The sequence below is a fragment of the Phascolarctos cinereus genome, unplaced genomic scaffold, assembly GCF_003287225.1.
Source record: "Phascolarctos cinereus isolate Bilbo 61053 unplaced genomic scaffold, phaCin_HiC Scaffold_5;HRSCAF=322, whole genome shotgun sequence".
In the NCBI taxonomy this organism is placed as follows: Eukaryota; Metazoa; Chordata; class Mammalia; order Diprotodontia; family Phascolarctidae; genus Phascolarctos; species Phascolarctos cinereus.
In genome coordinates this window covers 324,722,256-324,737,948 of record NW_027555958.1, presented here as the reverse complement: position 1 = coordinate 324,737,948, position 15,693 = coordinate 324,722,256, and the positions used below count along the sequence as shown (strand labels likewise).

The 15,693-nt window shown below is 50.8% G+C and overlaps 1 protein-coding gene across 7 annotated transcripts in view; it reads left to right on the top strand.

Annotated features, from left to right (window-relative positions):
• Positions 1 to 15,693, top strand: part of MEF2D (myocyte enhancer factor 2D) — a 47,894-nt gene that overhangs the window by 27,475 nt on the left and 4,726 nt on the right. For 4 of the 7 annotated variants that reach the window (XM_020991515.2, XM_020991513.2, XM_020991516.2 and 1 more), the window contains exons 4-11: positions 372 to 509; positions 2,519 to 2,729; positions 3,498 to 3,554; positions 6,350 to 6,540; positions 7,114 to 7,134; positions 8,904 to 9,033; positions 14,512 to 14,755; positions 15,028 to 15,337. In XM_020991515.2, the coding sequence (XP_020847174.1) occupies positions 372 to 509; positions 2,519 to 2,729; positions 3,498 to 3,554; positions 6,350 to 6,540; positions 7,114 to 7,134; positions 8,904 to 9,033; positions 14,512 to 14,755; positions 15,028 to 15,337 (1,302 nt within the window). Of the gene's footprint in view, positions 1 to 371; positions 510 to 1,108; positions 1,244 to 2,518; positions 2,730 to 3,497; positions 3,555 to 6,349; positions 6,541 to 7,113; positions 7,135 to 8,903; positions 9,034 to 14,511; positions 14,756 to 15,027; positions 15,338 to 15,693 lie in introns of all 7 variants that reach the window. The other 3 variants (XM_020991517.2, XM_020991519.2, XM_020991518.2) reach the window with 3 other exon arrangements.

The window sequence follows — 15,693 nt, the reverse complement described above, 5'->3', positions numbered from 1 at the left end:
TTCCCTCCCTTTACTGGGGTGGTCCCCAGACCCATATTACTTGGGGGAGACTCATGGGCCCCTGAGTAGGGCCTCAAAGCTGAGATAAAGAACATGAGCCAATCTCACCCAGAGATATCTGAACCTCTTTGGACCCTAAAAGAGATGGGCCTGGCCCAGACGTTAGGGCCTGGGAGTCCCCAGGCCCCCAGGATGCTCACTTCCCTTGTGGCCTCTGAAGCCCAGAACTATGTGGGCTGAGTGGGTATGGCTGGGTTGGGTACCCAGTGATGATTTGTCACACATGGGGCCCCCTGCGGGGAGGTAGGGAAAAGGGTGCTGGGGGGATAGTCTGGGGGGCCCTGGGCCTCCCTGAGCACTGCCTGTTGCAGACCCTGAGGAAGAAAGGCTTCAATGGCTGTGACAGCCCCGAGCCCGATGGGGAGGACTCCCTGGAGCAGAGCCCCCTGCTGGAGGACAAGTACCGGCCGGCCAGCGAGGAGCTGGACGGGCTCTTCCGGCGCTACGGGGTGAGCCCAGCCCACTCACTGCTCTCTCTGTTTGCTCCCAACCCTCTCCCCTCCTCCTTGTTCCTTCACCCTCCTCTTTGCCCCCTCCATCTCTCTCTGTCCTCTTCTCTGTCCTCTCACTTTCCTCTCTTCTCCCTCCTGGCCTCTCCTATTCTTCATCTCCAAACCCATCCCCTCCCCTTTTTCATCCCCTGCCCCGCTCCCCACCTTCCCCTCAACCCTCTTCCTTTCAAACCCTCTCCCTTCATGAACTCCTCCTCTGGCCCGTCTCTTCCTTCTGCCCTCTCCCCCTCCATCCTTGCTTCTCTCCCGTCTTCCGTCTTTCTTGGCTTTTCTCTCCCTCTCCAACCTTCCACTTTCTTCTCTTCTCTCTCTTTCTTTCTCCCCAACCCTGTCTTCTTCCTTGCTCCTTCTCTCTCTCTCTCTCTCCAACCCTCTCTTCTTCCTTGCTCCTTTTCTCTCCTTCTCCAACCCTCTCATCCCTCCCTGGCCTCCTCTGCCACCCGGGCCCTCCTTCCTTTACCTTTTCCCTTTCCTCTCTTTTCCTTTTCCCCCTTCCCCCCTCCTCTCCTTTCCCTCCCTACACCCCCTGCCCCCAGGCGCTGCACAAGAAGCACAGGGAGTGTGAGAGCCCCGAGGTGGACGAGGTGTTTGCCCTGACCCCCCAGACGGAGGAGAAATATAAAAAGATAGACGAGGAGTTTGATAAAATGATGCAGAGTTATAGACTGGCCGTGAGTAGCCGCATGGAGAGCTGGGGGAGCCTTTCCCCCCATGCATGGTGTGGCTTCGCAGCCCCCAATCCCCTTCCCCCAACAAAAATGAGGAACAGTCACCCCAGTTCTTAGCATCATTGAATTTTGGAGCTGGAAGGGGCCTTAGAGAATCCTGTCTTCCATACCCCTCATTTTACAGATAAGGAAGCCTGGCCTGTGGTAGAAAGAGGCCTGGACTGGACTGGGCAGCAGGAAACCTTGATTCTGGCTCTGAACTCTATAATTCACAGGGTGACCTTGGGCAAGTCACTTGCTCCCTGGGAGTCTCAGTTTCCTCTTCTCCACAATGAAGAGATTGGACTGGATACCCCTCGAAGGCCTCTCTCTCCAGCTCACAAGTTCTGTGATTCTACAAAATTGAAACCCAGAGTGGTCATATAGCTTGGCCAGGGTCACACAGGGAATTAGTAGCAGAGCCAAGATGATAACCCAAGTTACCATCTTTCCCTTTAACTTCTGACCCTGGAATACCTATGGAAGCTATTCCATGAGAAGGGCCTTTGTTAGAAGCTGTGTTCTCTGCTCCTGAATGATGGCTAGTCATTACTAGCCATAATTGATACCAAGACACCCATCTTAGGCAGAATTTGGGTGGGAGAGATTTGGTCTTATGGCATGAAGGATGGAAATCAGACCCTGAGGAGAGAGAACTCTTTGTCCCCAGCTCCCTGGACAGGGAAATCCTGGAATCTTCCTATGGGATGTCCTCTGATACAGAGACTTTTCCCACAGCTATAAGCTCAGTGTCTGTGGGGATCTAGAGTGAGAACCAGAAGGATGGAGGTAAGACTGGAGATGAACTGATTGTGCAGCAGCCAGGATGCAAGTGAGGCTGGGAGAAACACTTCCCCTTCCACCACCCAGCCCCAGTCAGTAACAGCTCCGCGTGTGTGAATTTGGATCTCAACCTGGGATTCCTAACCAGCTTCCTGTGTGTCCTGCCTGGCTGGGGACCTAACCCACCTCAGCTCCTGGGCCCTGAGCTCAGAGAGGAGAAGACTGAGGGACTGTTTCCTGTCTCCTGTTGGAAGGTCTTTTCCCTGGCAAGGCCCTAGGGCTCAGATCCAGGAATTATTACCTATCACCCTGCTATCTAGTGTCATTCTTGCTCTGTTGGATTTAGCTAGGAGTACCTTCACCAGCATCACTGTCCTTGGGGGGCACTCTGGGGAGATGGGCTATGAGAAGGGACAATCTTTCTAACACCTATCTCCCCTCCCTTTCTCTATCCAGTCTGCAGTCCCAGCCCCGAATTTCGCCATGCCGGTCACGGTGCCTGTGTCCAATCAGAACTCACTTCAGTTCAGCAACCCTGGGGGTTCCCTGGTGACCCCGTCACTGGTTACATCGTCCCTCACAGACCCGAGGCTCCTGTCCCCCCAGCAGCCGGCCCTACAGAGGAACAGCGTGTCACCAGGGCTGCCCCAGCGGCCAGCCAGTGCTGGTGAGTATAGGAGGAGGGGATAGTTCAGAATGCTTTGGGATTGGTTTTTCTGCAGCCTGAGTCTTCCTTCAGACACAGAGCCTCCCCTTTCTTCCCTTTCATCATCTCCTATGACCCCTTCCCAGCTCAGACTCAGTGCTGGAGCTGGATAAGCATGGCTTCATCACCCCCTTATGCCTCTTTGCATCCATAGATGCATGCTGTCACTTCCTCAGGCTCATTTTGTATTTGTGTAGTCTAGAGAAACTTCCCAAGTGTGATACCTCTTCTAAGCCCCCAGCCCCCACCCCTTCTAGGGGTTCTTCCTTCCAACCCCTTCTCGTCCTCCCAGAATTGCTGTTCAGAGTTTTGTTTGTTTGGGGGTTTTTTTGGTTTTGGGTAGGCAGTGGGGTTAAGTGACTTGCCCAGGGTCACACAGCTAGTAAGTGTTATGTGTCTGAGGCTGGATTTGAACTCAGGTCCTCCTGAGTCCAAGGCTGGTACTCTATCCACTGCACCACCTAGCTGCCCTCTGTTCAGAGTTCTGACCAGCTGGATAATCAGCCTTAGCTTCTCTGTTGCTGTTTTTCCTGTCTTTTTGTCTACTGTCTGGGGTTGGGGGTAGGGGAGTGGGAGAAGTCCCATTAGATGGGGTGGAGTTGAACATTCCTGAGAGTCTGTCCTGTCTCCTCCTGTCTCTGGATCCCTCCCCCATCAAACAAGCACACATGCTTTTTACCCCAAGGCCTGAGACTTTCCAGTTCTCTTATATTTCTATTCCTTCCCTAGGGGCCATGCTGGGAGGAGACCTTAATAGTGCTAATGGAGCCTGTCCCAGTCCTGTTGGTGAGTCTCTCTGTCCAGAATTAGGTCTGTGGGGTTCAGGAAAGCTCTTTTGGAAAAGAGTAGAACTGGAGGGGAGGGACAAGTACCTACAGAGAGAAAGGCTTTGAGATGAGAGAGGGAGCTAAGAGCTGAACTGGACAACTGGGATCCTGGGGGTCTGAGGAGCTTAAGGTGGGGGAGGCCTGTGGGGACATGGGGGAGCATCCTTAGAACCTCTGTCTGTCATGGCCGCTAGGCATCTTCTAGTTCTGGTCAGCCTTCTCATTTCCTAGAGTCAGGAGATACTTGGTTTCACTTAATGTTGTATGACCCGAGCAAGTCACCTAACTTCTGTAAAATGGGGATGATAATAATACCAATGGTACCTCTTGGAGTTATTACAGAAGACAAAGGAGCTAATGTCAGCAAAAGGGCTTTGCAGCCCGACAGTACTACGTAAATGTCAGCTATAATAATAATTTAAAAGTCATTATTTTTATTAATGAATTAGATGATGCCTGAGGTCCCTTCCAACTTTAAAATGGTATAATCTGTGTTCAGGGAATTCGGGGGAAATAGGTAGGAAAAGGGGTAAAGAAGATAGTATCGTCACACATACCCTCCCCACACACACACCCCCCTCACCTCCACAATGACCCACTCTCTTTTCCTACTTCTCTCCTCTACCCAGAAGCTCTGTTTCAGAGGGAAAAATTGTGAGGCCTGGGGAAAGCATGAGGTTAGAGATCAGGAGGGGTTCACTGAAAAAGGATTGGAAGGGCAGGGGATAGATATGCATAAGCAAACTCTCTCTTGTTTTCTCTCTTTCTCACACAGACACACAAATATACAGACAGGTCACACTGACAGACACAGGCAAGCAGGTGCCTACTGACACACAAACTCACAGAAAGAAAGAGATGGAAGGATGCACACACCCTGTCCCATACAGACACACGGACCTTCTCACATACCCAGGGTGTCCCAGCCATACTTCACCCATGTATTCCAGTGATCAGCTCTGCTGAACATAAGGCTACATGTTTGGAAGACATAGAAAAAGGTCTTACCCTCCCCCGCCCTGTCTCCATCAGCTGTCAGCCCTGGCTGGAGCCATCCCCTCGGCTGGCTGTGTAACTGTGGCTACGAATGTCACCATTGACGTCACCTCCACATTCCTGTCATTCCCAGAGCCTCCCTGAAAATTGGGCTAGAGGCAGCTGGAGAGACCCAGGCCTCTGCAGGGAGGTAGTGTTCCCCAGGGCAGGACTGATCACTGCCTCTGCTGTTATCCCAAAATCCCTTAGTTAGCCCTGAGACTCCACCACCCAGGCCTCACCTGGGATGCCCTGCAGCACCTGGGGGCTGAAGATAAGAATACTCAGGCCGATAGGGACTGTTTGGCTTCCAGCCCTGAGCGCACAGCGGCCATGCTAAGGGAGGCTCAGAACAGTGTCTGTCCCCCATATGTTGGTGGCGGTGATCCTCAGCTCCACAAAAACCTGCGGCTGCACTGATACATGGTCCATATCCCTGAGGACATGGATGACTAGTTTTCTCTGCTTCTAGAAGAAGGAAGGGCCAGTGCTAGTTGGTGATTATCAGGAATGACCAAAAATGACCCCTCGGTGTCCAAAGCGTAATCGTTTACGTTATCTGACCCCCTGACCAAGTAATTTCCCTTCTCTGGGCCTCAGTTTCTCCACTAAGGTCCCTTCAAGTAATGACATTCTGTGATCCTCAGTGACACCAGGTAACACTCAGCCCTAGCCCTGCCTAGTAACCATCCTCTGGGTTGTGTCCACTGCCCACCCCTACCCCAGGCCTGTTCTCCTTCCACAACTGTCATACCCAACATGGATGGTGACACTAGTGTGGAGGACATAGGGGATGTCATGAGGCCATTGGCAGAAGGAAGTGGGGCTGGGCTCTGGACTCTATTTGCCTTGAGGCCCAGCTGCAGGAGAAGAAAGAGCCTGATGGTGCAGCAGGGAAGGGAATGGAGGTTAGGAGCACCAAAGGCCTCCTTGACTAGTATTGTTCTGTGTGGGCACCAGGGGTGGCCCTAGGGGTGAGAATGGTAGCAGGAAAGAAGCAGTGACCTCTTCCCCTCCTCCCTGCCTTACCCCAGCAGATTTCATTCTTCCCCACCCCTTGTGGCAAGGGCATGAATAATATAATGATAATAGCTGATGTTCATATAGCTTTTAAAAACAGTTTACAAAGCCCTTTACGTACATTAACGCTTTTGATCCTCATAATATATTTATTAGGTGTGTTTTATTATCCCCATTCTACAGAAGAAAACACTGAGTTCCAGTGAGGTTAAGTTACTTACCCAAGGTCATACACCTTAGTGAGTAGCAGAACCAGGAGATTTGAACCCAGGTCTTCTGGGCTTTTTTTTTTTTTTACTTAGGCGATTGGGTTACGTGACTTGCCCAGGGTCACACAGCTAGTAAGTGTTAAGTGTCTGAGGCTGGATTTGAACTCAGGTCCTCCTGACTCCAAGGCCAGAGCTGTATTCACTGCGCCCCCTAGCTGCCTCTCCTAGCATTCTTTGTACCCCTTCACAAATCTGTCTCATAGGAGGCAGCGTTACAGAGATGGAGATGTGATTGTTCTTCCTCTCTTCCCTCTGCCTTTCTTCCCAAGGCTAAGAAAGCTCCAGGAAAGGGACCAGATGGATGCCCTTTCCTGAACCCAGATGAGCTGGCACTAAGTGGGGGGCAGTATGTGGACGTAAGGGATGTTGCGGGGCCTGTGGCAGAGGGAGGCATCCATGTTTCTCTCATCCTTTGAATCCTCTCCTCCAGGGAATGGCTATGTCAGTGCCCGGGCCTCCCCTGGCCTCCTCCCTGTCGCCAATGGCAACAGCCTGAGCAAAGTCATCCCCGCCAAGTCTCCACCCCCACCCACCCACAGTGCCCAGCTTGGGGCCCCCAGCAGAAAGCCGGACCTTCGAGTCATCACGTCCCAGGGCGGGAAGGGGTTAATGCATCACTTGGTGAGTTGGCCCTTGGAGAGTTGTTGGGGATGACAAGGGGACGAGAGGGGAGGTACAGAAGAAAGCGTCACACTTCAGCAGGAGGGACGAAGGTCAGACGGGAGCAAAGATTTTTGAGGGACAAGTTAGGGAAATCAGGCCTTCCTCTCTCTGCCTCCCACCCAAGTCAAGGTGGAGGCCAGGACTCTTTCTCACCAGAAAAGAGGACCTGCCCTGCCCTAGAGACTGATACAACCAACAAGGATGATGTCAGTGGAGAGATGAGATGGATGTGCTGTGTATGGATATGGATATGGATATGAAGAGATAGATGTTACAGGTGGAGGGGCAGAGCCTAGGCTCAGATGGACTTCCTGACAGGCCCGGGTAGAATAAGGTGTAATGGAGGAGATGACAGCAGTTAACAAAAGTAGAGATCTCTGTCTAGGAGATGGGGAGGGGAGGGGGAGAAGGAGGAGAAGAGGATGCTCTGCCCTGAGTCTGGAGGACAAATATGACCTTAGGAAGAGAGGGGCGGAGAGGGGCAGTGATCAGAGACTGAACTAGCCCTGTTGGTTTTATTTCTGCTCCCAGACTGAGGACCATTTAGATCTGGTAAGTACTGGCTATGTGTGGGCCCTGGATGGTGCCTATGACTTTAGACTACCATTCTGACGTGGTGCATACTGACACTTGAATCTCAAGCATGGAGTGTGTTTGTGCATGTGCACCCTGGGGCTCATGTGAATGTGTATCTCTGTGTGTGTGCGTGTGTGTGTGTGTGCGTGTGTGCTATGCATGTATATGGACATTCCTTCATTTGACAGACATTGATTGTAAGTGCCCACTCAGTGTGTAACTTGGTGCACAAAACAGAGATATTGAAGATATAGTCCATGCCCTTTGGGAGCACTGTAATCTAATTGTGAGGGTCAGGCATGCATGTATCTGTGTGCATGTGTGTGTATATATATGTGTGTGTACACATGTATATGGAAGGGTGGGCTATATTTGTCTATATGTATTTGCTTTTGTGCAAATGGTTCTCTACTGTTAGAAAATGTGTCTGTCTCCGTGGATTTCCCTGTGGGGTGCCTGTGGAAACCCTGCTACTGAGCAGCCTCAGGCATCCCTGAGGTTGTGTCCTGGAGCACCTGGAGTAGACCATTAAAGTGGATAGACTCTGTGCCCCACTCACCTTTGACCCATCTCCAACAAAATCATGTCCTCCTATGGGGACAGCAGGGGGAGGGAGCAGGGGAAATGGGGAGCAAAGCCAGAGGCAGATTCTCCTCTTCCTAGGGGAGTACAGCCACCTAACCCCTCATCCCCAGTATTGGCAAACACACATGTGTATGTGTATACACACAAGCAGTTACATACGTGTCCACAGACACACAGACAGATTCTGTCACAGCCAGGAGTAGGGCAGGGGCTGCTGACGCCTCCCTCCTTTCCTTCCTCCTTCCTTCCTTCCTCCCTCCCTCCTTCCCTCCCTCCCTCCCTAGCTCCTGACTCGGGGCCAAAGGAGGCTGGAAAAGGCAGGCAGGCTTTGGCGGCGACACGGCGGCAGTTTCGGCCTCAGCGTGGAGTCGGAATAAACAAGTGACTCAGCGGCAGATGGAGCTGACAGCCCCATACTCGGGGACACACACACACACACACACACACACACACACACACACACTCAAGTATGCACACATAATCACACACACCCCATCAGCATTGTTCCACACCCTCTTCCCTCACAAAACTCTAGCATCGTTCTGTCAAGGTGTGAGTTGCAGTGTGAAGGATTACGGGTGGATTTGAGGAGGACTGGACAAGACCAAGGGAACAAGATGCTCCTCATATCTCATTTATCTTTTCCCTTTCTGGGGGGCTGAGGAGATGGATAGTGGCAGACTAGTGGTCCTCTGGCCAGGAGGCCCACGTTGTAACTTTGAGTCTGTGTCTCTGAATGTGGATGTGTCTCTGTTTCTGTGTCTGAGACGTGCTATGTATGGCCCCCCCTTTACACTGACTGATGACCCGCCACCCTGGGGGTGGCTCTACCCACGAGGACCTAAATTGGGGGAGTAGGGGATGGGGCAAGACAGGATGGAGCAATGGAAAGAACCCAAGATTTGGAGTCAGAATCCCTGTGATTTTGACACAACCCCCCCTGGGATCAGGACCTCAGTTTTCTTCCTCTGTAAAAGAGAGGGGAAAGAGGGGTAGGACTAGATGATTTCTAGGGTTTCATCACTAAATCTTGTAATAGAGACCCTGGTCCCCACACATGGCCTGGTGCTGACTTTATGACTGGGGGTGGGGATGGGGTTGGGTAGAAGACCAGCTCCCATCATCCTGCCTTCCTTCTTACGGTCCTCTTCTTTCTACAGAACAATGCCCAGCGTCTTGGGGTCTCTCAGTCCACCCACTCACTCACCACTCCTGTGGTCTCTGTGGCAACACCCAGTTTACTCAGCCAAGGGCTTCCCTTTTCCTCCATGCCCACAGCCTACAACACAGGTGAGTGTATATCTAAGTCCTGGCCCAGCACAGGTATCTTCTCATCCAGTGGGGCCTAGGGCATCCTTCCAGGAGATGGGGGCAGAGCTGAGTGCTGAAAACCTTGGAGAAAGAGAGGGAAAAAGGACTGTAGTCCCTGTCCTCAGAGAGTTTTTGGCCTGATGGGGAAAATGAGCCACAAACAAAAACAGATGATCCAGGTGAACAGAGCTCTTGCTGTCAAGGCTGAGAAGTTACAGAGGGCATTGAGTGAGTGGAGGAAGAAGGCAGACCGAAGGAGCCTCCTTGAAGAGTGTAGAGAAGGGCTGGAGTGAGTGATAGGGCAGGGCTGGGGGCAGGTTTATCCGGTTTCCTTGGGAAGTGCGGGCCAGGGGGTCAGGGAAGATGATGAGAGAGAGATTGGAAGGGAGGGATGACTGAAGGCCTGGAGGCCTCAAGGATGCTGGTAGAGGCCTCTGGGTGGAATTAGGAATAGGCAGATACACCCTGCCCCCAGGACTATGCTGGTCCCAGCTGTTCCAGTGCCCACATTGGAGAATAGATTGTGAAATCCATTTACCGTCTTCTCACAGAGGGTTTGTTGTTGTTTTTCCTTCTACTGCATGAGTAAGTGAGGCTTCCTGGTAAGGAAGGGGTCTAGATTTGATCCCAGTAGACTGAAGGTAGTTAGGAAACCTGGGGAAATAAAAAGAGGCCCTCTCCACCACTGCTCTTATACCCACATAGGGCTGTCCAGGCTCTGCTTGAGATGGAGCGCTGAACCAGATGGCCTGTAAGCCTCTCCTCCTGAGTTTACTAATCCCCTCCATGACACAACCCACAAGGGGCTGTTCAGTCTCTGCAGAAGGACTGAGAGGGACCCGCTCCCTTCGGAGGCAGCCCTGGCAAGAAGGGTTGGGCTTTTCTGCCACTTTGACCCATTGCCCTGCCCTCTGGCATCAAACAGAATAAAGCTAAGCCCTCCCTTACTCCAGAGCCTTCAGACACTGGAAGACAGTCACCATGGCCCTTCTAAGTCTTCATCTCAAGGCTAAACAGCCCCAGTAGGGGCTGAAATGTCAAGGGAGCTTCGTTTGGCAGGATCTCAAGCTTCTTTGCTATATGGGTTGTCCTCCTCCAAACACTTCACTTTATCAGTGTTAGTGAGACATTGAGGTGATGAAGGAGATAGAGTGCTGGCCCAGACACTTACAGACTGTGTGACCCTGGGCAAGTCACTTCACCTGTTTGTCACAGTTTCCTCAATTGTAAAATGGGGATAATAATAGCCCTTACCTCATAGGGTTGTTGTGAGGATCAAATGAGATAGTATTTGTCAAGTGCCTGGCACATAGTAGGCATGATATAACTCCTCCCCTTTCCTGAAATGTCATGCCCAGAACTGAACACAGTATTGCAGAAGTGGTCTGACCCAATTAGAGTAAAATGGGACCATTGCTTCTCTCAGGCTGAAATGATCCCTCTTATAATCAAGCCTAAGATTATATTAGCTTGCTTGCCTGTGCCATAACTGTTGTCTACTCATACTTTTCTCCTCTTGTACTTCCAGAGTTGATTTTTTTGAATCCAATATTAGTCTTTACATCTAGCCCTGTTATTTTATGAGATTCAGCCCAGTGCTCAAGTCCAGAGGCAAGGGTGGGAGGTGAGGTGGGGGGTGGGGATCGATCCACACCAGCCCAGCCCACTGCCTATTTTTATGGGGTCCTTAGACTGGTTTTTACAGTTTTAAATGTGGTGGGTTTTTTTTAATGATGTAAACAAAAAAATTTGGCAGGCCAAATTTAGCCTGAGGGCCACTTTGCCGACCCCAGCTCTAGCCTGTCAGGATCCCAACAAACACTGGGTACCCTGTGCGGTAAAAGAAAAAAATGTACTTCATTATAATGATAAAATCCCAGAAAGCATTAAATAACAGTGCAGACACCCACTGTAAGGCTCCTTCATGTAAGCCAGTCTGGCCCCATGTCCAGAGTCAGACTGAAGCCCATGGGAAGGCTGAGAGCCCAGAGGCAGAGATCTGAATGAGAGTCAGAGACCAAATCCTCTTCTTGTGGGTGTCTGTAAATTGTGTGCACATGCATGCGTGCATGGGCATGTGGCTTACCCCCAGATCCTCTCTAGCTCATTGGTGCCCTTCCTAAAATGTGCAGCAGCACCTTGGTGCTGTTCTGTGCTTGCCCAGCTTTTCCTGCTTGCACTTGAAAACCCTCCTCATGAAGTGAAGATGGCCCTTTGCTCTTCAGGGGGCGTATTGCCAAAATCTTAAAGGGGCCAAAGGATTGGGTGGTATGAAAGGACTGAGGGGGACACAGAATGCTGGAGCTGGGAGGGTCCCTCATTTTGCAGTTGAAGACACTGAGGCAGAGAAGTAAAGTGACAGCACAGTGTGGTGTAGCAGTCAGTCTGAGCCCGGGCCTAACAGGCCTGACTTTCTGGTCTTGGCCCCGCTGCCAACTTGCCTGTGCACCACCACCTCTCTGGGCCCAAGTTTCCTCCTTTGGCAGATGAGGGGACTGGGTTAGCTGTTCTTTAAGGACTGTTGCAGTGTCCATGTTCTGTGATTCATACTAGCTGGTGAATGTGAGAGCTGGTGTTGGAGCCCCCATCTTCCTCGGCCTAGTCTAGAACTTTTCCCTATTCTAGCAGGCTTGGGAACACTGATGATTGGCCCCCTAACTTATTTATCCTGCCCTTCTGGATTTTCAAATATAGGAGTTTACTTCAGAGTAAGGGATGGGGTTAGAGGCTGGACCTGATTTCATCGATGCAGAAACTCCTTGAGGAAGAAACTCCCTCCACTAATGCAGATCAGCTCCTTCTCTGTAACTTACAGTCTTAGATACTTGCCTAGACTAGCACAGATCAGTTCTGTGACTTGCCCAGGGTCACAAAGCTAGTTTGCTTTGTAGTTGAGCCTAGGTCTTCCTGGCTTTCTCCACTGAGATGCTAGGCTTATATCTAGACCTGAGACATAAAGCCTCTGTTTTTCTTAATATTCTATTTTCCTCCATGTAAGATGGGGCTAAATATTAACTAGTATCAACAAACAGGAAAGGCTTTTAGCAAATTCATTCAACCCTCGTCTCTCATTCTGCTGGGAAGAAGAATAATGTGTAGACATAAGTAATAAGAACCCAGGCTTTTTCCCTGCTAGGAGATGAAAAATTTCACCCGTTTGTACATAGGAAAGTAAGTGATTGTGATATACTGAAGAGGACTCCAGTTAAACAACAGATATAACTAATCAGCAGCAGAAGTGTAAACAAGACTCCACTGAATTTGCTAATAGTTGTTCCCTGCTTATAGACATTGGCCCACATTCAAGTTCGAGCCTCAGGTATTGCCTAAATTCTGGTTAATATCCACATTAGCCAACAGAATTCATCATTAGACAAATAGACCTTCTGGGAAGGACAGACCAAAACTAACTAGAGCGCTTTGCTTTTGGGGCCTCTCCAAAAGGGGGCGTGTTGCTCCCAGTTCTTTTTATTAGCCTATGAAACAAACCATGTGGCTGACCCTTTGAAGCCTAGAACTGTGTGGCTGCCATTCATTTAACAGACATTTATTAAGAGCCTTCTGTATACCAGGCAGAGTGCTAGGTGCTGGGGATACAAAGGCAAAGTGAAAAGTGCCCATGCCCTCTGGGATCTTACATGGGGCTGGGGGCATGGGGAGTGGGGGTTGGCAGCACAGAGGACAGTGATCCTGAACCAAAACTGGTCAGTCTGTACATGAGCACAAACAATCAAGAGGCAGTAATGAGGAAGCTGAGCGTTGAAGGATTCCAAAAGGCCAAGGTGAGGAAGGTAGGAGGCTTTGGCGGTTGTTCAGCTGAGGGGGATTGTAGTGTTATTGGAGAGAAGGGGGCTGATATAGGAGGTATTGTGGAGGTAGAAGAGTGAGGACGTGGCAGCTGGCTGGGTAACACGAGGTTGGGGAAGAAGAAAGAGTCAAGGATGACTCCAAGATGGTGAATCTGGGTGACTGGGAGGATGATGATACCCTCAGTAGAAACAGGGAAGATTAGATGAGGGATGAGTTTAGGGGGAGAGATAGTGGGTTCTGTTTCCAGCATGTTGTTTGATATGTCTAAAGGACATCCTGATGAAGATACACATCTTACTAATTACTCTATCTTTTGTTGTTTGTAAGAACGAACAATGCACAGACCTTCTGGCTAATATCAAGATTGTCTGGCTGATGTTAACGTAAGCCAGATTGTGGACATTGATCATCTGTGTAGTATAGAGTGAAGCAGTGTTTCTCAAACTTTGTGGTCTCAAGATCTCTTTACATTCTTAAATATTAAGGATCTCCACCCTCACCTCTCTCATCAAAGGGCTTTTGTTTATGTGGGAACAAATTTTGAAAACCCCTGGTGTTCAGGGTGCTGTGCTTGGGAATCTAGACTTTGGTTGGCCCTTCCTTACCCCTGAGAGGGCACATACATTTGCTGGCTCTCCAGCCTTGGACGATATCTTTAGCTCGGACAGGCCTTCATTACCTTATTCAATTCAATTCAACTCAACCAGTGTTTCCTAAGTACCTAGTGGGCAAAAATAGTGTGCTTGGTGACAGTGAACCTCCCTCACCTTCACGGAGGTCATATAGTCTGTTCATCTGTAAAATGGAGCTATCTCTACCCTAGCTGCCTGAAGGTGAGGGGCTAGGCCCCAGATGATGATGATGATGATGATGTTGAAGATAGTAACTTGTATTTCCATAGTGTTTTAATAGTTATAAACAACCTTCCTTATAACAGTCCTGTGCCGTGGATAGAAATGAAATCTTCTCTATTGTACTTAGCCAGCTGTGTGACAATGGCAACCTCTCTGAATCTCAGTTTCTGCAGCTGTAATATGGAGATAATGATATTTGCACTGCCTACCTTTCAGGGTTTTTAGGAAGGAAACTATCAATCAGTAATGACTTATTAGCTCCATTTTGAGTGCATTAGAAGTATAAGTTGCTGCTAGTACAGCTACTACTGCTATTGAGATCCCATCCCTTTCTGAAGTTGGGTGTTTGCAAGGGCAGGTTGGGGAAGGGGAGAGGTGCCATGCTTTCATACACATGGTTTCCTACTTCTTTGCTACGTTGGCAACTTTTAGGAGACGTAGGGACGTTGCAGCGGGAAAGGTGGTGGGCTAAGGAAGAAGGTACATGAAGTGCTGACTTAGCTACCTGTAGCTTTTATCACGGGTCCCTTCTGTCTCCTCCAAAGCTCCTTGGAGATGAGGTAGCTACAGCGATACTAGACCCAAAGTGGAGCTTTTTGTGGACTCACTGACTTGTCTTCAGATAGCACTGTTACACAGGCGTGACCCATCCACATACTTCCTGTGGGTTCCTCAGCTAGCCCTTCGTCCCCCTTCCCTTCTCTTCTCTGGCCGACAGCCCTGCCAGGCTCCCTGCTTGCCTCTTCCCCTTGGCCACCAGGCTCAGCTCTCACTGCTCTTTTCTCCTTTGCAGATTATCAGTTGACCAGCGCAGAGCTCTCTTCCCTCCCAGCTTTCAGCTCAACTGGGGGACTGTCGCTAGGCAACGTCACTGCCTGGCAACAGCAACAACAGCCACAGCCACCCCAGCAGCAGCCCCAGCCACCACAACAGCCACCACCACAACCACAGCCACAGCCCCAACAGCAGCAGCCCCAGCCACCGCCGCCGCAGCAGCAACAATCCCACCTGGTCCCCGTGTCTCTCAGCAACCTCATGTGAGTATCAGTCTTTGTGTTTCTTGGTAGGGGAGGGGACAGCCCAGAGGGCCCATGCCTGTCCTCACAGGCAGACTTCCCAGACCTGACCGGAAAGAAAACTAATCTTTGTTTACTTTTTCTCCCTACCTGACCCTGCTCCCAACTCTGACTCTCCCTCCCCTTCCTTCTGTGTCCGGTCCTCCTCTTGTCTCATTCTTTCCTAACTCTATTCCCTCAACCTCTTCATCCCTTTGTGTCTCTCCCTTCCCTCCCCCTACCCCGGCCCTCAGCCCGGGCAGTCCCTTGCCTCACGTTGCTGCAGCCCTCACCGTCACCACCCACCCCCACATCAGCATCAAGTCAGAGCCGGTGTCCCCAAGCAGAGAGCGCAGCCCTGCACCACCAGCCCCTGCCCCCTTCCCAGCCCCTGCTCGGCCTGAGCCTGGGGATGGCCTCAGCAGCCCTGCCAGTGCATCCTATGAAGCTGGGGAGCGGGATGACGGGAGGGGTGACTTCGGGCCTACCTTGGGGCTGCTCCGTCCAGCCCCAGAGCCCGACACTGAAAGCTCGGCAGTGAAGCGGATGCGGCTGGACACCTGGGTAACGTGACCTCTTCCCTTTCATCTGGGCAGTCCTCCCAACATTCTAACCTCCTTTCTTCTCCCCGCCCCCCCCCCATTGCAGTGTTAGCCCATTCCCTCCTGTCACATCAGGGACCTCATCAGTTTTGTTTCTTTTTCCCTGTCTTATCTCCCTTTGAAAGTTCTTCTTGAAATCTAGCTTCCATCTGTTCCTCTCACTGAAACATTAGCTCCTTCCCAATCATCTTACTTGCCCCGCCCACCCCTTACGTGTGTTAAATTCATCTCCTTCCCCTCCTCCCCCAGAAAGCTCTTGTTTAATCTCCATCCTTTCAGAGCTGACCTCTCCATAAGAGGCATGGTCACATCTAGGAG